The sequence below is a fragment of the Haliaeetus albicilla genome, chromosome Z, assembly GCF_947461875.1.
Source record: "Haliaeetus albicilla chromosome Z, bHalAlb1.1, whole genome shotgun sequence".
Classification (NCBI taxonomy): Eukaryota; Metazoa; Chordata; class Aves; order Accipitriformes; family Accipitridae; genus Haliaeetus; species Haliaeetus albicilla.
Genome location: NC_091516.1, coordinates 70,487,945 through 70,513,533, shown reverse-complemented (window position 1 = coordinate 70,513,533; position 25,589 = coordinate 70,487,945). Strand labels below are relative to the sequence as shown.

Here is a 25,589-nt window from a genome sequence, read left to right as displayed (position 1 = left end):
ATAGCTGAGGGGTTGATCCTTAAGTGTCTGACTCTGGTACTGAAACCTGCACCCAAAGATGCCAAGAATTAAGGCAGAAACAGCATGCTATTAGTGCCCTCATGCAGTGCAAAGACTACATTTCAATTTGATAAATTTCCTATTTCCGATATGAAATATTTATATCAGTGAGAAACTAGCTGCTTAAACTGAGAATAATTGGAAAAGATGGCTGTCAAAACCAGGAGAGTCTGAAGAACTGTTATAGTACTAGAACATACACATAGACTTTGCATTTTGTCTGGTGAATAACTATACATCTACATTTTCAGGATCTAGAAGAAAATTAAGTGCCAATGGGATAACAAGTAAAGTGAGATGATAAAGTAACCCTTTAAGATAGTCCTAATTTTGTGCAACAACACAATATTGAAAGCAAACCTATGTATAAGGCAATAAATTTAAAATTATTGAAAATTTTATTTAAGCCTAACTACAGAGCAGGTTGTTCATGTTTGAACTGTGGGTTTCACTGATGTAGGATGCTGAAATTCAGTCCTTAACTTGATTAAAATACAGTGTATACAGTGTAGCTTTGGAGACTGGGAAACTCTTCATCCTTACAATTCAGGTAGACCAGGATTATGGAATAAATTTTGCTTACTGTGAAATATTGCTTAGTCTGTGACACAGTTGGAAGCGATAGGAACATATCCCTGTTCTGTTTCCTGGAAAGATTTGATGAGAGGATTATTGGCATAAATCAATAGTGTAGTGCTCGCACCATCTTCTGAATGTGGCAAATAGTCACAAGGCAATAACCAAAGAGAAATGCTATTCATGCTATGACAGGTAGCCAGATGCCAAATTATTTTTAAAAGGCCTTTTGGATCAGTATTTTCATGCCACTAATTATGAACATTCATCAAAGTAGCTCTTTAATTATATTTTTATTTTAACTTATTAATTAAGTATGGAATTTGAATGCTCTTTAATACAGAGGAAATCAGATATCATTAGTTTTGGGGTGCAAATCAAAGGGTTTGTATTTAGTTTAAATCAGAATGGGCAAGAATGTTAGCTTATATGAAGGTGTTTCGGAAGGGTTATATTAAGTTTTATCTGAGTCAAAAATACACTTAATTTTTAAGAACTCCTGGGGATGTGACTGTCTGGAAGAACTCATTTTTAAATGCCCAGTTTCCTTATTATAGATATAGTGAGGATAAGATGCTGAAACAAGAAATGGCAGCTTGGTGTGCTTGTTACTCTGGAATTCATGTAAATATATGTAGATAAGTGTGCCAGCATAGTGTGCAAGAACATTTACAGGATGTTTTATTTAAAGGTACACGCTCATTAGGTAGGCAGTGCTTTTTGTCTGTATTTGGGTAATGATACCTAAGGTTCGCGAACAGGCTACTGGAGTTTCATCTCTTTTTTTCCGCAGATAGAGGTTAGCTGTGGCTGAAGAGAACTGTGACTCATTCTAATTGTCAACAGGTACAGATCAGCGCTGCCCAGGGTAAAATGTAGGCTGGGAAAATACTTTTCAGTTTCCTTTCTGCTCTGCCACGGTGCTGTTCTCTGCAGCAGTGCGGTGGTTTCTCTTCCCCTCGCAGCCTGCCCTTCTGCAGCTTGGCAGCTCCGGAGGTCACCGCTGATATTTTCTCCTCGCTGAAACGTTGCCAGATCTCACTCACGCAGGGTCCTGGCGGCAGTGACTCATACCTGACGGCGATGGGGAGCAGTGTCCTTCTGCAGTGTAGAAAAGTGAGGAAAGAGCAGAGAAGAACAGGGAGAAACGGGGCTGTGGGCTCTACCAGCGGGCTACCAGCAGCTTTGCCCATCTGAGCAAGTGCCTTTGCAGAAGGTGCCACAGCCCGCTGGAGGACGTGGCTTTGGCTCCTTCTGCTCTCAGCTTGACACGGTGCCTGCCCTCACTGCGCCTGCACCTCTCCGTCCAGCCAACAGCTCACGTTAGGTCTACAGGCAGCACTTTTCTTCTTGCGTGGCTTTCTGTTTCTGTCGTAGCCAGCAATTCTCACACACTCTGGGAAGTCCTCACTGGTTGGTGGTACCCTACCATCCCCTTGAAAACTTCAGAGGGAACAGCTTCTCCCCTTTGCATGGGAAGCTGAAAAAAACCTCAGTCCATCATTTGCACCCTGCCAATCTCTTGCTCTCCCTTGTATTTTGGTAAGAGCATCTGACCTGTCATGTTTGTCTTAACACACTGTGGCCTGTGGTTTTTCTCCTCATTTCTCCATCCCAGGAAGAAGGAATTACCTAAGGAAACTGAATGGCAGCCTTCTAAGAGGGTGGCTAAATGCCCTTTCCTAAGCCTTTAAGGGGGAGTCTATTCCCATATGAAGATCGACTGTTTCAAGTAAATTGTGGGATTATTAAACAATTTGAGAACACGGCTTAGCAGCCGTTCCTTGTCACGTTACAATGAAAATTTCTACAAGGATTCCAAAATAAACTCAGTCCTGATACCTCTGGAGACAGCAACAGTTGCTGTGAATTTCCCCATGGCAAGGTCTGGCAGAAGCTGCCTGCGAGTGCTGGCTCTGTGCCACACTCAGCAGAAGTTGGCAAGTACAAGCATTTTTCGAACACTGCTGTCAGTTGGCTGATACACTTTATCAACTTCCTCACAACCCTACTATTTAGGCATCGAAATAAAAGATAGGTTTTTTAGAGCTGCAGAGTACTTTGAGCCGGAATCTACATCTGTGGGTAGCAGCCTATTTAATTTAGTGAAAAACTTAATAAACGCCCCCCAACAATAGTAATTCCCTAAACAGAGATTTATTTATGAGAATTATGGAGCATATGCAGAAATGTTTATTGATATGACTGAATGGATATCGAAAAATATAATTATGAAATGCAAAAATAACTTTCTAGTTTTTTCAAACATTTTTTGATGAGTTGCTTTTAGGCACTCAAAATTGAAACTGTCAGTTTGCAGTACACTGGGAAAATTCATATGCTGCAAAGACGTCAAATGTATTGAGGTGGACTGTAGGCTAAATAGGTTTATTGTAGGTTCAGAAATCACAAGCTATATTAAACAGCAGACTTCCTAAGCATTTTATGTACACTCTAGATATTTTATGATTGCTTGATTTATTTCTGATCCATTGAAGTTGATAGTAGAATCTCCATCAGTTTGGGTGGACCAGAATTTCCTCTCCTGTAACAGCCATGTCTGTAAAATAGTATGTACAATATATTCGAATCCTATAAAAATGCAGTAGAAAGAAAACAATAAAATAATCCTTACCTTCTTGGGAGAAATGCTGTCAATAGGTTTCTCGTGTTTTCTAGAAAAGGCCATTTGAGGGGTTGAGTTTTATGATTAAAAATAAACTAGAGAAACTCTCCAGTAAGCACTCATAAATAGGTGTTAGGAGGTGATCTTTAGGGCGTTTTTTGTATTTTGTTACAGGTCAATTTAGAAGAATAGGAGAAAATTTTAATGAAACTTGAAGTACTCATACGAAGTGTAACATAAACTGTCAATAAGAAATGATGCACCTAGGTACAGTGGTACACCTTTAGGTGGTGAAACACTGATGAGACACTGGCACAGGTTGCCCAGAGAAGTTGTGGATGCCCCATCCCTGGAAACGTTCAAGGTCAGGCTGGATGGGGCTCTGAGCAACCTGATCTAATTGAAGATGTCCCTCCTCATTGCAGGGGGGTTGCATTAGGTGACCTGTAAAGGTCCCTTCCAACCCAAACTATTCTATGATTCTATGATACAGCTTCAAGTATAATATAATTTGAAATTTAGAGGAGTCCAGCTGTCCAAATATGTTTTCTCCAGGGTATGAAGTCAGGGGTTTTTCTTCCGCTGTTTTAAGGCATCATTTTTCTTGTGTGCCCATTCAGCCAATCTCATGATGCAGTATGAGAAAGAGTAAAATTGATATTCAAATTTGTAAAACTTTTCTGACAGTGTACCATTAGGTTATGCTCCTGTGATCACATTGTTGCCACTCTTGTTAATTACAGGTAGAGAATGCTTTTAGATTAGCACATCAATACAGAGAAATTATTAAGAGCAGTTTTCAGAGCAGAGTCATTGTGGTCTTGGCTGATTACTTAGCAAATACTGTCGTAATTAAAGGCAAAAATGGGAATTTTCAGAATTATGTACTGCAGAAGCATGAATGAGACAAAAATCTTTCTCTTCTGTAACCTAACTGTATTTTCCTTCTGTACCTTCTCCTATCTATGCTCCTGTTTTAATGTTTTAATACTAGCTAAAGCAGTATTTTGAACTATAGTATGTGTAATTTCACTGGAGATCCAGTGAGCCATACAAAGTAAAGATCTTGTATTATCTCAGTCTGTCACCTAGTTACACTTTTTATTACCTATACTTTTATGAATAGCATTTCTAATAGCAAAATGTTCCTTCCCTTTTCTTTATGTTCAGGAATTAATTTTTAAAATAAAAGAATGCCACCCATTAATCCCAGCTTCTGCAGTCTTTTTGGACTGATTTCTCCATTGATATCCTTGCAAAATTTTTAGGAAATAAAGCAAAGTGATAAGCAAGGTAGTTATTTTTCATTGTTATGAAAATCAGTTTGACTGGAAGTGTTAACTCATCTTCATATCAGGAGTAAGAAATTAGCTGATTTTCAATTAGAATACCATCTTGACTTCACATGGTGTTTGTCTTCTGTACTGCTACAATCGTATTCTTGGTGGCTCTCACTATAATAAGAAATGAGAGTTTTGTCAATAGGAGAGGTTAATGGTTCTACTGTAAATATTACTTTTCTGATTGCTGTCTGTCATTGAAACTGTTATTTTCTTATCATACAGAGTTTGGGGAGCAAATGTTGCCATTTGGGTTAAGCTGTAATGCAAAAGGCAGCGATCATGGGAAATGAACCTTCTGGCTAAGAGCAGTAAAAGTCTGTCATTAAGACTGCTGTGTCATCTTCTGTGAGGCCTTGTGACTGTAAAAATTCAGAGCCAGTTATTCTCTGTCTAAAAATGATTCAGCATTGACTGTGCTCAGAATTTGACTTCAACCCAGGAAACCCAAACTGCTGCGTTTCCCTATAATATGGCCCTAATTGGACTGCACAGAAGCTCAGGTTTATGAAAGACACTTGCTGTATATTTTTCTGAAATTATAGAAAGCTCCTGATAGGCTTATATTTTTATTTATTTGTTGCAGTGTCCCAAGCAGGAAAGTGAATCATGGGCACAACCCATCCCCTAGTGATCTTGATGTAAACATGTATACATGCACAAAAGGCTGATGCAGAAAGATGAGGGAGCCTAAGGAACTTCATTTCAGCTGCAGAAGAGTCCCACTTTTCATAGCAGTAGCACGACATGGAGGCTTTAGTGTGAGCTACATGGCATGAGATTGAGAAGGAAGTAACAGCTGGGTTTAAGTGAGGGCAATCTGTTATAGACGAGCACGAATTCCTGTTGGAGGCCAAAAAGTTTCCTACTAGTGCAGTAAGTGCAGCAGGAGATACTTACAGGGTGCAGGGTGGGGGTTCCTATTGTGTTACCATTATTCCAGTCCCTTAGGGCTTAACGAAGTGGGAGTCACACTAATTGCCTGTTGATTCACCAATATTCTTTGTCCAAAGCACGCATGACATGGCTTTGTACTTGTTCAAGTTCTTAATTGTAAATTGTCATGGTCTAGAGGCATAATTTGGAACTTTTTTCTCCCAAACTATAAAACTGTAGTTGTGATTCCATTTTTATTAGTTCTGAAAAGGATAAAAATAATCAAAACCTGTTTCAATGTTCTGGAACAACACTAGGGATTGGGATTTTTGGCTATAACTTTTTTAGTCTTTAGGGGTTTTTACTATCACTTAGAAATGGCTATTGCTGGTTTAAGATCAGTACTGGGAATAAAGCATGTTTCTTCTCTTTCTCTTCCATGATAAATGCACCAGGGAATTGCTTATTCAGCAAATACATTTATTTGATAACAAATCTCATATGATTTCCCTTTCTTTCAGTTTCATTGCCGTGATTCTTATTCTTTAAGTTTTGTAGGAACATGTTTGTCATTCCCACACTTCAGTACCTAAAGGGGGCCTACAAGAAAGCTGGAGAGAGACTTTTTACAAGGGCATGTAGTGATAGGACAAGGGGTAATGGCTTTAAACTGAAAGAGGGTAGATTTAGATTAATCTAAGGAAGAAGTTCTTTACTGTGAGGGTGGTGAAGCACTGGAACAGGTTGCCCAGAGAGGTTGTGACTGCCACATCCCTGGCAGTGTTCAAGGCCAGGTTGGATGGGGCTTGGAGCAACCTGGTCTAGTGGAAGGTGTCCCTGCCCATGGCAGGGGGGTTGGAACTAGATGATCTTTAAGGTCCCTTCCAACCCAAACCATTCTGTGATTTGCTTTTATGTCACATGACATTGTATTGTGTAGTTAAATGGATTTTTCCTTTGCTGGACGTGTGGACCATAGTGCTAACATTGCAGATGACAAAACATGATTGTCTACTGCTGGTATTTGTAGAGGCTAAGCTTTCATTCCTTTTTAATAGCTTGTGTTCTCACAGAAGATATGAATATTCATAAGAGGGGAAAAAGCATGTACGTTTGTGGATACATCTCTGGATCGTTGTATTAATGTAGGTGATCACTGACTAAGTCTTCCCAAGTTGTAAACATCTCACTGAAGTTTTGAATCGTCTTATTCCTCTAGTGTAAAGTAACGGAGGTAAAGCAAGAGGACTTTGATGGTGATAAAATAAGGTAGAAAAGGAAAGTTTAGTAGGGTGCCAACTTACCTGTAGTGCCCCTGCTCTGCTATGGCAAGTGCAGATACCTGTGCCTAAAGTTGGGTGATGTTCCTGAGTAGACTATTGCAGTGGAAATTCATGCCAAGACTAAAAAAAGAGATTCCTCCACTCAGGTGATTGGTCAGGGACGACAACATAGCACTTTAGTGGTCTCCGCTGCTCCAGTACCCCAAATCCCTGTGAAGCCTTTTGTTGGTAATGCAGGTGAATTGACAGAGCATCAGTAGCAGCAGCTTGGCTTGGGACTTCCAGACCATTGTCCTCTGATGAGTCAGGTGGAGGAACCTGGACTGTTAATTCAAACTCATTAGAAGGCATCAAACACCTTTGTGTCTGACTGTTAGAATAGAAAGCCCTGCTTTGTTAGCATAATTCTACTATGTCTGTTTTTTTTCAGATGCCTATATGCAAATAAGGAAATACCAACATTAAGATTTTCTAGCTAGTAAACTAAAATATTATTTTACAGGCAAGATTCACATAGTTTGTTTCTGTGAATGTTTCTTTGTAGCATCGGTTTTGCTTCATGTCACCTTAACTGGGATTGCATATGCAATGAGTATGAGCTTCAACCAAGGTATTAAATATTCATTACACCTTTTTTTGTTGTTGTGCCAGACATATGCGGGCTGCTAAGGCTTCTATTTCTGCTTTACCTAGCATTTTTATTCAACATTTTAAGATTCAGCTTTTATTTCAGTGTGCATCTAACGTGTAGTAAATCATTATCCCTGGGGAATGGAGAAAAACTTTCACATTTTATTGGAGAGAAAGATTGTTGACTGCATTGTTACATTGATGAGGGCAATTCACGTGTTTGTCAGTTGCAAGTATATATCAAAAAGGTTATTTCTGTAAAACTGGGAGTTATAATTTGTAAGACCAACAGTGAGCTGTGCTTTTTAGACAAAGCAAATCAGAGCCCTCTGTCTTGGTCCCAGAAGAGGTGAAACCTCTGATTGATTTTGCAAAAACTGACTGTCTTGAAAAACAAATGGTCATGCTTTAAACAATTTCAGGAAGATTATCATTTCAGTCCTGAGGTTTTAGGGGCAGAGCAAACAGTGTTTCCTTTGATTAGGGGATGTAATTGTGTTGATAATAAAGTATATTAACTAGAATAATAATCTGAGCTGCCAAGAAAACATTTCCGTCTTTTGCGTAAATTCTGTTTAAATGAATCTGACTTCAGCCATGCCTATAATGAAACATAAATGTTTTCTTGAAATTACGCTGACCGTTGCACATTTGCTTATTCTGTCGTCTGCCAGTGTTTTTTTCATTCTTTCTGTTTCACAAGCATAATTAGTATTTGCTTAAATGAGTATTTACTAAACTAAGTAAAGATACTTGCTACATTGAAATACTGTACTAAAATTGCCTTTTCTGTGGCAGGAATGAGTCTTTGACGGAAGAGGGAGAAAAAACTGTGATTGTTATAACCAATATTTTTTTAATGGGCACTGAATAATTAAAATTTTGTATTCCCTGTTCACTTTTGAGTAGAACTCTGCATCCTGTAGCATCTGTGTGCTCACTGTGAATTTGTAATTGGCATCTTCATTCTTAGGATGTTAGTTTTCCAGAAGTGCTTTGTATTATTTAAACTAATTAGTGTCCTTTTTAAGTGAACAGAGTGGGTAATCCTTTGCTAGGTGGGTAGAAGGACAGAAAGTAGGATTATTTATGGAAAAGCTGTAGTTTTTAGTGTGGCAGAGTTTACATGTGGTGTTCGGGGGTTGCTGAAGACCAAGAATAAGATAGGCGTGGCAGCTCTTGTACAAGACAAATAATAACAATTAATATTTCTATTTGTTAAATTAACATAAATTACTATTTCTATTTGTTAAATTAACATAAAATAATCTGTGGTAAGTAGTTTCCCTACTTTTCAAAATAAAAGATTGGACAGAGCAGCCATACTCTTCTATGTTTCTTTTTATGAGTTACTTCATGTTGCAGTTTGGAAATACAAAATATGTAAAATGCTATGAACTGATACATGTTTTGCTTGACATACTCAGCAGACACATACTTGAGAACCCTCCCCCAACTTCATCTTCTACCTTGGCCGTAACGAAGAAAATAACTGGAGACTGAGAAACTTTATTAAGAGGGGAATGAGTGTGGATGAAGTCAGAGAGAAGGGGAAAGAGCTGAATATCGGTGAAAAGAGCTCTTCATGCAACAAATCTGGAACAAGTGTTTGTATTAATAATTAAGCTTCTCAGGAATTATGACATCAAAGTTGTTGTGCATCTCTGCACATCTCTAGTGGCTTGCTTTCTTTTCAAGTAATTGTAGGTCAAATGAAGCAATTCCAAGATTGAAAGTAAAATGGAAGAATAATAGGAAGCCTTGACAGAGCTTTAGTTATAGTTCTAAGTGTAAAAGAATTAAGAACATGCTTTTACCTTATTTTTGCTTTTAAAAATGTGTACATTTCATCATTACTTGCAGTAATGAAAAATTCTGTTCCCCCATATTTATTGGGTGTTTACGGCTTTATAAACTGTGCTTATTCCTGCAGTATTCCTCCTATGTCCTGTACAGCAGGAAATCCTATTTAATGACTGTGATTTCCAGTTAATAGTATTTGAAGCTTCTATTTTTTCAAACCACTAGGCTGAAATTGGTTTAAGTGTGTTATTTATTGTATATGTGTGGTGGATCTGAAGGAGACTTGTGATTTACATCAGGAACTGGACAGGCTGCAACCTTTGTAATGTTGTGGCTTAGCCTTAGGACCTCTGTAGGTAAAAAAAACCTAAAGATCTTGTGTCCAAGTGGTCCAGTTTGCAGCAGTGATAACTGCTTACAGGGAAGACGTTAATGAATTGGTTGGTTTGCTTTTTTTCCCTATGGCTTTAGTCATAGGGAGAAGAGAAGAAGTTAGTTTCCCTGATTTGGTGTGTTTTCCTCTCTGAAATCTTTTTCTCAACAGGCTGAAAACCAGGTGTTCCCCAGGGGAAAATTAGTTTTTTAACTTTTTAAAAAAATTGAAACTAGAATTTGAATTGCACAGTGATGAACATCCAAACTGTGCAAAAGCTTTTATGGCACAGTCACTCTTGTTTTCCAGAATGGGCTTGCATATGGCTTTCTGTTCTGTTTCAAAAGTTAAATTGTGAGTGAATAGCAGCGGTGGAAAAATTAACGCACTTAACCATGCGATAGTTAAACAGTTTTAATTAAATCAGGTAATTAGCTTCTGTAATAAATGTACTTGCTAATTCACCATTTTTCTGAAATGTAATTTCTTTCTTCTTATTGTACGAAGTACAAAACCATCTCTACTGGAAGCGACAGCTGGAAAGTGCTGTTTTTCAGTATAATTCATCTCTATTATACTGGGTTTTTTATAGCCTGTGTTCTCTCTTTTTAGTGTAAGGTTTTAAAATTTGCCTTAAGGATTTCAGTGTCTGATTATGGTATGCTATAGGTAGATCTTCAGCTGAGGCTTTTTAGGCATGCTAGTACTTTGACTTTGTTCACAGTGAGTGAAGTACAAAAAGACCATAGAGGAATATGGAGAGTTTTGCCTCATCCTGTCTGTCTCATTAGCACCAGTTATGGGGGAGCAGTCTCAAGCTCATTACTTGGTCTCATGGTTACGTTCACCCCTGTGTTCACTGTTGAATTTTGTTTGGTTAGCGGTTTACCATATTATGTTAAATGGGATTTCATTGAGGAAAAAAGTCTGTTCAACAAGTGGCCTAATAATCTTGAAAAGCCTGTTGTGAAGCCTCGGGAACTGATTAAGTAAATGTATACAATTTATTGGGAATGCATGTTCTTTCTATCCAATACAACTTTGATTATTATTCTGTCCAAATTTGCCTTTGCTGTACTTGCACTCTACCACACAGCTGTTGTTCCTTCCGAAAAGCAGTTTAGTATTCCTATGAACAAACATCTTGAACATTTCTCCAGCAAAATGTTTTTTAATCTTCTTTTATGTCTGCTTACGAGACCTAATCTCTGTCCTAAACTTGCAAAGCAAAATCCGTTTTAGGAGGTGCCTGCACAGAGGGAGAAATGTCGGACCCTGGCGATAGACCTGCAGGACCAGAGGGGTCCTTGGTTCACAGGGTCAGGTCACAGCGGCTGGGACGGATGATGGATGGTTTCTCTCCCGGACTTTGGCAGCATCTTTAGGTGTCTGTTGGGCCAATGTTTCCTAGGAAAAGAGAGTCTGCCACCCTGTGCCAAGAGTCCTTACTGCCTTTACACAGGCGATAGTGGTGCTTCAGCAAGAGAGCAGTGTCTCACGAGTGGGTTTTTTGGAGAGAAGGTTTTAAGCTCGTGAGCGAAGGCTCACGATGATGTTCTTAACTGCTATGGGTAAGACAAATGTTTGTGCAGTTAGGCCTTCATGCGTCAGGTTCCTTTGAATGGTTTGGTAAGCAGGAAAGTGATGAAAAGTCAGAGACTTGAGTAACAAGAATCCGTGACAGATGTCAGGTTCTTGCAGCCTCAGAGTGATCTTTGATTCTTTCTGGTTTTAATGTACTTGTAATCACAGTTAACAATAAGGTCCCAAGTAAACTGAATTTATTTTTCTCTTTAAAAGAGCAGTAATATGTGAATTAGATTGTTGATTGTTGATTAAAATTACATAGTAGTATATTACTACATATTTAAACAATATATTAAAATATGCTTGATGTGTTATTAGTAGTGTTATATTAACATGAATGCACAGTTACTATATTAAAATTATATAATATATGTGAAAACTGTTGTTATTATAATATATATTAAAATTGGGAGCCTGTGCCATAGAGCAGTACTGGAGGTTACTTGATGCAGTTCAGCAGAACTGAGAAAGGACCAAGTTTTGGTCTCTGTTCTGCTCCTCCTTTTGCCCTCCCATTAGGTGAAAATATTACTGAATGATTGCACGGCTGATTAGATTATTTTTTTTTAAATCTTGCATTTCTTTATACATACACTTTTAAAAATTTGATGTTCTTTCTTCAAGGAATGGAAAAGGTCTGTGAAGGGCATGGAGCTTTTAACTAAGTGGAGCTAATGAGTTCTCAGCTTTAAAGTAGAGATGTGTCGAAGCAAGCTCCTTAGTGGTTCTCAGCGTTCATAGCACAGAGATAGACCCCCTGAGGTTTTGCAATGTATTGTAAGTGGAAGTAACATTTGACCCACCCTACTAGTACATCTACACATAAAAATCAGTTAATATTGAATTCTTTGACATCTGGATCTTAAACAATTCATTGGATATGTATCTCGCAACAGTATTCTACATCGATTTCAAATTTCAAAAGAGTTTTTGAGATTTTTGGAGTCTGCACAGTAAAAGATAGTGCTTAAAGGCCAGCTGTCTGCACTTCAAAGCAACCGTGAGGAAAACCAGTGGGAGAATTACAGCTTGTGGGGGAGTAATGGCTTGTATTACTGTTGTTGATTTGTTGGTGTCTGTGTTCAAAGTATTCTTCAATTTCACAGAATTAATTCAAATGTCTGATCTTTGCCTTAAAAAGCGTCACCACTGCTTGAATAACCAAGTAACAAGTTAATTGTGCTAGACTAAACATTTTTACGCCACTGAAATTCTGCCCCAATAATTATAGAAGGGAGTGACTGTCACCCTGTCACACATGAGATCAGAAGTTTTCCACGGCTCTAGTTTTTTGAAAGGAATATATAATTTCGGTAAAGAGTACTGACATCTTGTGGCTGCATGAAATAGTGCAAAAAGCTCTTATTTCGAAGAGCATGTTGCAATTTGAATAAAAGCTAATGACTGCATTTCTCAGTGGATGTAAACACAAACCTCTAGAATATGCCAGTCTCATGAAAAGCGTTAGAAGTAAAAAAAAAAAAAAAGGCTGTCTTACATTTTTGATGTTGCTCATGAAGAAGCAATTATTATTCGTGCTAGAATTATTGTTTATTTTAAGGTAGTCTTGGATCAGTTAGACTCAAATATTATTAAGGTTCCGAAATAGCTGAGAGAGAAGTAGAAATATGAATCCCATCCAATATTTTTCATTAAAATGAATTTCACTTACATAACAATGAAATCTTACGAACCGGCATTTTAGGGAAGGTATTTGAATGTTCTATCTAGCTTTTTTCTTTTGTTTAAAGACTTAACTGTATTTTTTGTAATCAAAATGTGCAGGAAAGATGGGTGGTCTTTCTTCAGTTCATGACGGAGGCAGCGGTTTCATGAGGACCATTGCAGGCACAACTTCAGTGTTTGTCAAAGGGCAGTGTCCTGCTGCTCGACCGTTGGTCTCCATGGTGGGACTGCTGGACACAAGTGGAAGAGGCATTTGTCCCCTTCTGCCCCTGTCCTTCCCCCAGGTTCACTCTCTTTCCCACACGTCAACTCTAGTCAGTGCATCCGGAGTTGAGGTCAGATTGGGTGAAATAGCATCGCAGTGTGGTGACGGCAATGTAGCAAATCTCAGTGTGAAACCTTGTGGCAGGGGAAAGTGATTTTATGTTGAATCAAAGCCGATTTTGGTCATTTGCTTTCACACTCTGACACCCGCACGCTCATTCACAAGCGCAGGTGTGTTGTCCGGGTTATGCATGACGGGGAGGGGAAGGATGTCAGCCGACGGGTCCTCCTCATGCCTCGGGGGCTCCTGCTATTTGCGTGACCGTGTATGTGCTGGTTTTGGATGTGCCCTTTAGTACCCTCTGGTAGCTGGCAATGATTTATCTCTCCATCTCGTAACGCCTCTGTGCGCGCCGTCAGGTTTTTGCTTGCTGTCCTTTGTCTCTCCACATGGGTGTCTTGAGGAGAAGACACGGATGTGCTCCTGGATGCCTGCTGATCTCTCTGACCCCAGCACGTGCCACCCCAAGAGTCCTCCTTCCACCAGTTGTTCCTTCTGACACTTCCACACCCACGTTCCATCCATTCGCCGTTCTTGCCGTATTTAACATTTCTCTTTCAATTCCCTTCAGGGTTGTCTTTCTGGTCATAGTTAATTGTTATTCAGTTGTATCATGGGGCTTAGACCTGTGCTGTCCTGCAGGTAGGTGATTGCTGCAGGAAGCGTGTGAACTTTGTGGACTGACTTAAGAGTTGATTTGCTCATCATGAGTGTTGTAGGAAGTGTACCTTCATGGAAGAGGGAAGCCTGGACACAATAAAGTCAATGCAGAGTTACACTAGTGGTGTCAGTGGAGCCTGTGCCTTTTCAAAGGTATAAGATAATTAGATTAATATTTTAAAGAAACAATTTTCACTTGTAATCTAATTTTTGTGATTGCATTAAGATAAAATCCTACTCCTAATAAGGACATAATTCTGTTAACTAAAGACTACACTGCAATAGCCAGTATTTCATGTGTGACCGAGTATGGACTGCAAACAACAGGAAGTGATGCAAGCACCCATTTGATGTTAACACAGTGAATTAACTGAGTAGTGACACTGTGGAAAATAACAAAATTGTGACAATAAGAAATTCTTTCTTCAGCTGCTGTTTTTAATTTGACTATCAGTAGAAATTACGTTTAGTTATGTTGAAGGTAATTTAGTCTCCATTCCCTTATTGTATTAAAAGGACATAATTAAAAGTATATATGTGTCTTTAACAGGAACTAGTGATCCATACGTCAAGTTCAAACTTGGAGGAAAAGAAGTATTTAGAAGTAAAACAATACACAAGAACCTCAATCCTGTGTGGGAGGAAAAAGCTTGCATTCTTATAGATAACCTGAGAGAACCATTGTACCTAAAGGTGAGACACTATCTTACTTATGTCTGTTAAGTTACAACAGAGAAGTTATTGAAAGAATTTAGATTTTTTAATTTTTGTATACTGAAAAATTTATTGTGCAATAGTGCATTACTAAAGACTATTTAGAGATGAAAATTATTTAAATTATATCTGTAGAATGATGATGTCAAAATTTCAAAAAAAAAAAAGGTAAATACAGGCATTTTAGTTTATTTCAGGCCATAACTGTTTTGTACTTCTTTCGTGTGATTTTAGGAGGACAGAGAAAGTAAACTGTGTTTCATGATAATGGCATCCCTTTTAATTATGGAAATATCATTGCATAATTCTGATATGAAGCATAATCTATCCCATTAAAAGCAATTCTTTGCTGAGGTTAAATTGAGAATTTATCAAGATGTGTGCCCATTTCCCCTAGGTTTTGGGGTTTTTTTCCTATTTGTACCTGAACACAGTGGGTTTGCTTATATGTTTTGTAATGCTTTATGCTTTTTTTTTTTTTACATTGTAACTGCCCTCAGTATGTCACAGGTGAGGATGATTTTGTCGTAATAGAGGCATCACTTATTCTGAAAAAACAGCCTGAGTTTAAATCCAAGACAGGCCAGGAGTGCCACGAGTACTTCTTAGCTGTCCATATTGGAACGGAAACTAGAAAAGGTGTGATCGTTGTTTTATAGGCACAGAACAGAAAGGTGCTTTTCTGGCCCCAATAGTTTATGGTGATCTATATCCAAAAGTGATCCTTAATTGTGTAAAACAAACTAGATAAAAATTAAGTTCTAAAATGATATAAAAAAAATGTAGACTTAGGGTTCTAATTAGAACATATTTGGGTCAAAAATACTTTGAGAAAGTATGGAAACTTAAGTCTTACCTACGTAATCCTTTTAATTGGTCTGAAATGATATGATGCTTCAGATCAGTATCGAGTCTTAATGTCAATTACAGAACAAAAATTTTAACTGAAATATCAAATTGTAGATTTTTTTAGTAGATGAATGCCACTTAAAGTGCTTCGAGTATCAATCTGTACAATGTTTCATTATTCTGCTCAGATAAAGTACATAGTTATTAGAGAAGTGTAAAGTTAATTATAATTCTCAATTGGCATTTTCCTGCCCTTCTTAAGCTTAGTGACTCATATGGAACGAACATGTGCCCAGCACTGTGAAAGAGAGAGGCAGATTCAAAGAAGGACACTTACAACATAGCTACCTGTTTTGGTTTATTTATGTCAAATACCGACCCTGCAGTAGGGTCACAAGGGAATAGGTGTGTGTATTTTTTAATTTTTTTTCCTGGCAGGAGTGTGTCAAGTGGTACAATATCCATCCATGTTTGTACTCTGAACAGATTGTGTGAAATATTTCAGGTTTTTATGGCTTATTCAGATATTCTAAGACATGATTAAATTGTACCAAGCTGAAAATATTTATGTTTTCATCTTCATAATTTGTAGGGGGAGAAAACAATTCTACTTTGCAACATGAACTGAAATTTCATCATTTGTTGTCTTTCCCCGTTAGAATGAATATTAGAGAAAACATGAGGGTACACACTCGGGTAGATCAATGCATATGAGAGACTTGTGCTCAAATACTCACATTCAACCCTTGGAGTCCCGCAGCAGTGCTGTAGACTTTGGGTCATGGGATTTCTGTTACTACTGCCTTAACCCAGTCCATATTAAGGTATTTGTAGAAGATGAACAGCTTTAACTGCCTCGTGGAAAAGAGTTTCTGTAACACCATAGTTGAAGTATTTACATCAAAGTTGAATACCTTGGACCTAGGCCTGTCACAACTGAGTTACATGTTCTCATTACTAGCTGTTCACAAGTCTCACTCTTACTTGGAGCTGAAGGTATATTCTGGTCCTCAGAAATTCTTGTGACTATATTTGCCAAGAAAATTTAACTTACTTAGAAAGTTGATTTTGATAATTGGCATTTTCCCATTTTCTTTGTGATTTCGTGTCACAACTTTTCTTTGTTGCTACCCTCCATTTTTGTTTATTTCCCTCCAAAGCTGTGCCCAGTTTATTTATTATTCTTTCTTCTGATTTGGCAATGCATAATCCATCTCAAATCATTGATACCATTCCACGTACTGGCCACAGATTCCTGTCTGGATGTCAGTAAATTTGTCCAGATGCTTTCTTTTTTAGGTAGCAATTTAGTAGGCAGGGTCCTCATAGTAGAATAATAAATATCACTATTTTCTTACGCATATCCATTAAGTTTTTATCTTATATTATAATATTTCTAAACCCCAGAAACTTATACAACCTTCAAAATGTGTATTTTATTTTTCCTGATACTGATGCAAGTGCTGTAATAACCCACTTTTCACAACCATATCCCACCCTCCTACCTGTATTTTGCAAAATTGATAAAGGCATCAATGTATAGCAAACCAATGATTCTGTTTAACTTTAGTTATTCTTTTGGTCTTCCTTCTTTTAGTGCCTATGTTTATAAAAACGCTTCTTTTGTTTTCATAATATTGATGTTGTTCACATATGCAGTCTAGTAGTAGTATACCCCCATGTCTGTACATGATGCATTCTGACTTTCACTTAAGCAGTTTCAAACTTGATTTTGTTGCCAGAAAGTTTTCAGGTTACTTTCAGATAGTCCTGGTTTAGCATGTAAGAAACATGAAGCTATAACTCTGGAAAAGGACTTTAAAGAACCATTCATAAAGCTAGAAAATACCAAAAAAAAGATGTCTAATACTGGAAAATGCTTTTATCTCCTGTGCATCTTAGGTCTTTGACTATGACTTTGGACTTCAGGATGACTTTATTGGTTCGGCATTTTTGGATCTCACTTCATTGGAATTAAACAAGTATGGCACAAACAAGCCTATGGAGTAATTCTTTATGTTTATCTGCTAATACCATGTTTGTGGAATTGCAAATAGAACATTATGCTGGAAAATAATTATATAAGCTTACACCATGTAAAAATAGCCAAGGAAGAACACTTATGTTTAGGGAATTACTGTAATATGCATGTTAATAATATATTAACTGATCATGCACAACATTTTTTGCAGTGTCTACGGAGAGGTTAGTTTTATAACCACTTTAATCTTGGTTTTATTCACAGCATTACCACCTACTGTTTAAGGGTTTTCTTTCTGTTTTTTATCCATTAATGGTACAGTACAGATTTAATTACTTCAGTAATTTTGTATGTATAAGTACTTAACACAGAGTAACAGTATTTAGTATTTATTTATGAGTGTTTAGACTGCAATACTTAAAAACAAAAAACAGGGTATTTTTGTGACACCATTTTCAAGTAGTTTCATATAAATGCAGATGCGTTTAATTCTCATTATTCAGAAATTTCATTTTCTGAGAGCCCGAAATCAAAATAAACACTTATATTTTTATCTCCTAGACAAACAGATGTTACCTTGAGTCTGAAGGATCCTCGTTACCCTGACCATGATCTGGGAAGTATATTGCTATCAGTTCTGTTGGCTCCTAGAGAAGAACAGCGAGAAGTGGTAATTTTAAATATTTTGATATGTGTCATCACTCTTGCAATTGTTCTATGGCTGGATAACTTAAAGCACAAGACTAAACCACATATTCTGAGATTAATTTGATTTTTCCAATTCTTAAAATAACGCTGAACAGTGTTTCTGGTATAGTACAGCGTACTTCATCTGAATTGGATCCTCCCTCAGATAGTACTGAGGGATCCAAATGGAACATAAATGTTCAGCAATTTCAGATAAAGTCAGTTGCAGGTGAATGGTGCTGATTAATATGGAAAAATATCAGTAAACTGCTGGTGAAGAATTTTGGACCTAGTGCTGCCATCTCTAGATATGTGAATCCTATTCCACACTGAAAATAAAGAAACTTGAAGAAAGGTAGTATTTCTGCTTTTTAGCATCTAATGATGAAGTATTATTTGATGTTTTTCAATTTCATGACTAGATTTAAATTACAAAATTGTGTGGTTTCCTAGGTTCATTGTAATTCCTTCATCAATCTTAGTTTTCTGAGCTGCTTAATTGTAAGTGAAAATAGTTTCCAGTTTTTTAGATCCTGTTAGTTGTGACAAATTCTGCTTCTAGTTGGATGTATTTTAATAGCTTTTTGTCAGTTGACGTTTGACTTGAGCAGTAGTAGGACAACTGTGGCAGAAATACAAGAGAGAACATCTCAGAGGTTGTAGAATAATGTGGATTCCTTTGGCTTCAGAGGGGTCAAGGAAAAAGTATTTATCAGATGAAATTTTCCATGGATGTGGTCAACTATATGGTTTTTGCAAGAGCATACATGTTTCTGTGTGCTGCAGTGTGACACATTGTCCCGTTGCATACCTGAGGATTACTGGCAGGCTGTAATATTGTTCATTTTCCACTTTTATCCTAGCTATTATTAAATAGGCTAGTAAGTCAGTTATTGGAACTAAGTGTTTGGTATTTGGTATGACAGAGATGTAGATTTTTGAAAACAAGTTTCTCATCTGTTAATTTTCTTCATGACATTCTCTTAGAACTTTAACAAAAATAATGGGGTATGGTAGTAATGTGCAGAAATTTTATTTAAACAGTGTATTTTTCTTTCTTATAGCAATACATTTGTCCAGACAACTCAGAATACTATCTTGCAAATTTGCACCACAAGTGTTTATCACTTAAATTGAAAAATGTATTTTATTCCGGATTTTTTTTTTGTGTGTGTGTATTTGGGTAAGACCAGCATTTCTGAGTTAGCTGGTAATAGCCCTGTTTTTCCAAGTGGCTTTGGCATTATCCTGACATAATCCTAAATCATGCAGCACAGAAATACTATATTTTTATGTGGGAAACCATTATGTGGACAGCATGTTAGTTTCCTTTTTTCATCATACAGATAGGATAGCTACTGTGCCACTCAGGGTTTTTCAGCTATTATACAAGAGCACTCAAGAAAATCACACGTGAGAAAGTGAAATTAAGACACTACAGTGTAACATGTCCTTCATATCGGTATTTACTTGGTGAATTCACAACTGAACATCAAAAGTAATGGGAGCAGCATAGACTTCCTGCATAGCAACTTTTGTCATACCCAACTGACTGGTTGTAACAGGAGGAAGAATTGGTTTTGTGCTGTTATGCATTTCATTATTAGCTTTCTGTTTAGTAAGCTAATCCTTTTAGTTTAGCTCAAGTGACCAATAACTCACTTAATAATAAGTGATAGATAAACTAAATAAGTTTAGTTTTAGCTCTAGTGACCAGTTTTTCTTTCCATTCGAACTGTTATATGTGACTTCATTCTGAAAATGCCCAGGATTCAGATTAACATTCTGAGTCCTAATCTGAAGCTTTGTATTTTTTATTAAAAACCAGTCTTGCCAAGATATGGATCTCAGACCGGTTCTGGCAAAGTTGCAGTAAAATCAGAGAATTTGTGTCACAATGCAGGGAAGATGGCCTACAAAATTAATATTGAATTGCTGTATATGAATGTGTTAGGGGTTTAATAATTCAAGCCACAATTATCTTTTATTCAGTTACCACATGTACTTATTTATTTATTAGTTTTTATTTACTCTCTAAGGAGTAGATATATTACCAAATGTATCACTCCAATTAAACTGTCATCCTTGGTTATTTTTAAAAGGTCTTGTAATAATGAGGGTAATTTTTATTGAATTTAGTAGTGTTGAGATCAATATATTTTTTGAATGTTATGTTAGAGGATCAAGGCTAATTCTTGTCTGCTCTGGAAATGTGCCCTGTATAAAGTAGTAATTAAAGCAACTCATACATTTCCAATCTGTGTAGCATGCTGTTTGAATGATCACTGCTTCCCTTCTACCTGGATATCTCTATATAGGTAATAACTCAAATAGCATAGTTGAATTATATAGATAAAAACCTGTGAGCACCTTTAAATATGCTTTAATGACTGCTGCATAGAAGACACAGAAACACTGTCTCTTCACATCACGTCCATTTTTCTCCTAAGTCATTCCAAATTTATTTAAATACTGTTGGTTTGATATCTCTATGTAGCCTACATTTCAAAAATATACTCTCTTCCAAATAAGTCTTAATTTGTTCAGCTGATAACTCTAAATTGCTTGCACATGTTGTCACATGTAAATGGTGTAAAATGGTTAAATCATAAGGCTGAAGAATTCAGAAATTAACTACTAGTACTTAAATTTCAGGTACTTTAATTCCATATATTTAAAATGAGAGTATTTATTAAGATCATTGGGGAAATAAAAAAAAGGAATAGCTTGAACAAAAGAAGCAGTAGGTTTCCCATGTAGCCATAAAAGCAGCATGTGTCTTATCCTGTATTTTGGGCAGCTCTCTAGCCATAATCCAAACCCAGCCCTGTTGAACAAGACTTGCTGTTTGTCATGTGTTGTTTGGTGACTTTTTGATGCAGATTAGACTTTCCAAGGAGATCCCTTCACTGCCTGAACGGGAGCAACTGAGAGTGTTTTGGAGGTCATGCACTGGTGTGCAGATAAAGGCTTTTGACGATGCGTTTGTATAGCTAGAGGACAGGTCTTGGAGCAGAGCATTTTATTTGCATATCAAAATAATGTGGCTGTGTATTACATGAACATGGATTCTGTCACACTGCATAAGAAATATTGAATATAAGAATATGCTGGAGGATAAGATACTCCAGCTGGAAGTTTCAAGTGAAGTGATACTAAACTGGGGGCCTTGTTGTATATTGCCACCTGTCTGTGAGAGAGGTATTATTACAAGTGATTTAAAAAATAAGCAGTTGGTTTGACAGAGAAATAGTTTATTTTATTTTGGGTGGAACTATCTTTTGTGAAGCCTTGAGGTGTGCAAAGAGATGAGAGAGAGATTTGGTACACACAGGAGCATTCTCTTCTTTATCTTCCTGAAAGAAATTCTGGTGAAATGCAGATTTTCTGTGTGCTGACCGATGAGATGTTCTTTAGAATTTGTAGCTGGAAAGAGAGATCCTGAGATCAAAACAGATTACATCTTTGGATTCAGATATCAATTAAGAATATTAATATATGCATATGTTCATACAACTGTATGTAAAATTATATTACAGACTAGGAGAGGGGAGTATTTATCTTTGAGTCCTGGTGGATTGTGAAAAACAGTGCTTAAGTAGTTTACAATTTGTGTTTTTCCAGTAGAAGAATACTGGACATGGTTTCAATTGAAGGAGATTCAGTATACCAGTTTCATAAATAAGAACACACTATCTGATTTTTGTTTTACTGGAAGAAAATGCAGAAGTAGCTTGCAGTTATCGTTGAGTATTAATGTAAGAGTATAGGCAGGTGAACAAATAAAAATTTCTAGCAAATCTTATATGTAAATATCTTTGCCTTTTGCGACCTAGTGCTTGTTCTAAAGGCATGAAAATGTGAAATTTTAAACTAATAATCTTATAATATCTCATTCAAACTATGTATAGAAGTCCTATTTTTTTGAGTTCTGACAAATGAAGGCAATCTGATTTATTCTGATTTTTGAACAATCATAGATTGTGAATCAAAATTGATGAATGAATTATTCTTATACAACTGTAGACATAAGAATGTCTTTAGTATTCCTGAAAAGTATAATCTATTTCCAGCCTAACACAATTAAGTTGCAGTAGCACTAGTTCCAATAATTCGTTTGCATTTGTTCTGTGCTGTTAATAATACTTGTCCTTTACATTAATGCAGCATTAATTATTTTGTTTTGAGAGGACCGATATCTTATATAACTAGTGTTAACTAAGAAGACATGAAATATATAAGTTTGAGCAAAGTATGTATATATAAAAATGTTAAAACCTGTGAGCTCTAAAAAATTTTTATTATTTTTAACTCTCCTTTTAAAAATAATGTGTGTATGATATACTTTCTGTATTTTTCATTAATATCTCCTTTTGATGACCAGTTTAGAGGAAGTCAGAACTGGCAACGACTTGATTTTTTCTTAGACCTGCTCCAATGAAGTTTTGTTTCTTTAATTCTGACAGTATTCTATTAATATTTCTCTTAATCTTTGGATACACGTAGTGCTGTGCATGCCTGTGTGCCATGTAAAGTTGCATGCGTGCCAAGTAAAAATGTGTACATGGTGTCTGCAGGTTCTGTGTTTGGTGTTGTAATTGTGGGTGCCACAGCGCATGTGAGTTTTTCTGGCTCTCTCCCCAGCAGAGTTCAGCGCGCAGATTTTGTCAGTGGAGAACTTGCAGAGTGACTCTGAGTTCATCACAACTGCTTGTCTCCCATGTCTTCTCTACAACAGTTGTTTCCTGCCTTGCTCTTAAGGCAACTCTCAGCTACAGGAAACAAAAAAGTTGGTGGCTTGATGAGAATTGTTGCTTTGGGGCCAGCAGAGATTGGGGACTACTGTTCCACTGCTGCCAATGGCCTGAGTAGCATAGAGAATGGAAAAAAGGAAACATACGAGTGCTTCTTGGATGTTGTTATTTAATGAGAATGAAATTCACAGCATTGTTTTTTTCTTAAATAATTTATCCCAAATGATGCTTAGTGGTTTTTTTGCTTTGTATGAAAATATTAACAACATTAATATGCTGTCAGTTTGCTTGCTGTCTTAAATCTTATAATGCAATATTACGTTTTATTTATTTGCCAGAGGGATAATACCGCCATAGAAAAAAAGAATGACAGAGATGGGCTCAGGGCATGAAATATTTTCAGATGAGGAAGTTCCATGTAGATCATCCATCCTAATCTGCCCGATGCTATGCATTTGTTTTTATTGGCTTCTAAGGATGTTTATGATGGCTTCAGCTTATCCTGCTGCAGCTGGTCATGACGCTGATACTCTCAACAAATTTGGTCATACCTTTCTGTAGCTACTACTCAAAGTGAACCCCTCAGAGTTGAAATAAGATTTGATATGTAGTTAATTCATCTGTCAGGCTGTGTTCTCCTCCTTGCTCACAGCCTGGTCCCAACGAAGCCGAGTGAAGCTGAGCTTGTGCTCTGACTTGTAGCTGTGCAGGATTGGGCAATGATGGGGAAGGGAGGAGCTGTGCTGTGCTGGCCAGGACCCAGCAACTCGCAGGTTTTCTCCAGGGCCTGCTGTGGGCCTCAAGCTGCTTAATTCTTATGTGCCTCTCCTGTAAAGATGAGTTAAATGGCTTTCTCCAGCTTTATAAAACATTTAGTATCTATGTGTATTTTCCAGAGCCACAGCGCTATGGTTATCATTAACTTATAGCAGAGCGTTTAGGCTTTCACTGTCCATAGCAGCTTAAAAATTTGCCTCAGCAGCTAGTTGTTTTTCTTCTCCCCCAAAATTGTATCTATTTGAAGAATTTCTGGGTCTTTCAAAAATACAAACCCCACATATTTCCTCCCATTTTCATTTTTTCCCCATGTAATACTTTTATTTCTTAGCACGGAAGATGTTTGCATTTCAAAACTTGTTTCCATTATCTGAAAAAGATAGTGTTTTTGCAAGAGTTCATAAAAAATAAAAATTATGTTTGTTTTTCATGACAAAGTTTCAATAGAAATTAATGGCCTTTGATTTATTTTTGCTTGGGTCAACGACAGGCTGCTAAATGTTATTAAATTGTATAAATTAATTTCTCTATGTTTCCACAGAAGTGCTTTAAGCAACAGTTGTGTTCACAGATAAATTGTCCACATCTGTCTTGACCAGTATGTCTCTTTTATTTAATGATTTAGAACCTGTGTCTGTGGACACTTTGCTGCCTGGCATGTCAGTGCATTATCTCTAGCAGTGCCAAGGTTTTACAGATTATTTAAGTAATGGGACAGGGCTACTACATTTTGGATTTTTTAGAGTCAAAGTATGAATTTTTTTTCCACCCCATGTGCATAATGATCAAACCAAAGAGCTATCTTTACTGCTGTGAAACTAATTGGCAGTGGTAACCCTAAGGATTTTGTAAGAGATGCGTGTTGTCCAAGGACCCTTACCCAGGATTTCTCTTACACGGCTACACCTGTGAGCTAAACAGTAGTGTTCCAAAAAATTGGAGTACATTAATATTAAAAAAATTGTAATTCCAGTATCAGTCAAAATCGAAGTCACTATCAGTAATGGCACGTGCATTTTTTCATTTGCTTATCTAATTCTTTTTCTTTCTTTCTTTTTCTTTCTTTCTTTCTTTTTCTTTCTTTCTTTCTTTCTTTTTCTTTCTTTCCTTTGTCTGTCTTTCTTTTTCTTTCTTTCATTTTTTCTTCTTTCTTTCTTTTTTCTTTCTTTCTTTCTTTCTTTTAAATGATTTCACATAATGCATTGTCTCTGGAAATGAGACATTCCTACCACCCAGAAAAGTATGCCTAGGTGTGAACAGGGCTGCTAGTTGTCTGGAATTAATTCAGCCTCATGTAGTTGTAGCTGGAGTGTACGTGTTGCTGCTTCAGTTGTAGTGGTGGTTAAATGTGGATTGTCCCGTTGGAGACAGTTGGCCTCCTTTTCTGTATTGCAGAGAAAAGGTAATTATAATGCTCTATTTTATTTTCAGACAATGCTAATGAGGAAGAGTTGGAAAAGATCAAGTAAGGTAACTTTTAGCATGTGGTCTTCTGCCTTTTTTTTTTGGAAGGATTGTGATGTTTTACCAAACGTGCCATCTAGGACCGGAAACTTGTGCCACGGGATTTATTCTCCTTCTAATTGTGTTTTAATTACATTGTTTTGTGTTTCATCAAATCAAAATCATGAAAGAGTTGAGCTTTTAATGTAATCATTAAACCTCTCAACTTTGTTACAGCATTTTAGGCTATCTTGAAGTCATCTAGTAACTTCATATAAGTGGCAAACATGTCCTGATTCTTTTCTTAAAACCTTTAATTTCTCAGGTGTAAACAATTTCCTTAAACCTTACTTGTTAATGTTAACAAAGAATTCATGCCAAAGGGTAACTTTCATTTTCCTATTACTAACTCCTCTTACTGATTAGAGTGTTTGTGGGTGGAAGTTTTCACAGTGATGCTTCTCAAAGACAAATTTCCCTGGTTGCTGGACAGGCACTGATGGCAACGGTAGCCAGGCTTTCCAAGAGTGGAGTGCTTAAGGAATCATTCTCGGTCTCT

At 37.0% G+C, this 25,589-nt stretch overlaps 1 protein-coding gene across 4 annotated transcripts in view; it reads left to right on the top strand.

Moving 5' to 3' along the window:
* Window positions 1–25,589, top strand: part of MCTP1 (multiple C2 and transmembrane domain containing 1) — a 288,852-nt gene that overhangs the window by 119,075 nt on the left and 144,188 nt on the right. For 3 of the 4 annotated variants that reach the window (XM_069777634.1, XM_069777638.1, XM_069777637.1), the window contains 4 exons: window positions 14,376–14,518; window positions 17,291–17,370; window positions 17,931–18,039; window positions 25,019–25,057. In XM_069777634.1, coding sequence (XP_069633735.1) covers window positions 14,376–14,518; window positions 17,291–17,370; window positions 17,931–18,039; window positions 25,019–25,057 — 371 coding nt within the window. The remainder of the gene's footprint in view (window positions 1–14,375; window positions 14,519–17,290; window positions 17,371–17,930; window positions 18,040–25,018; window positions 25,058–25,589) is intronic. The other variant, XM_069777635.1, reaches the window with a different exon arrangement.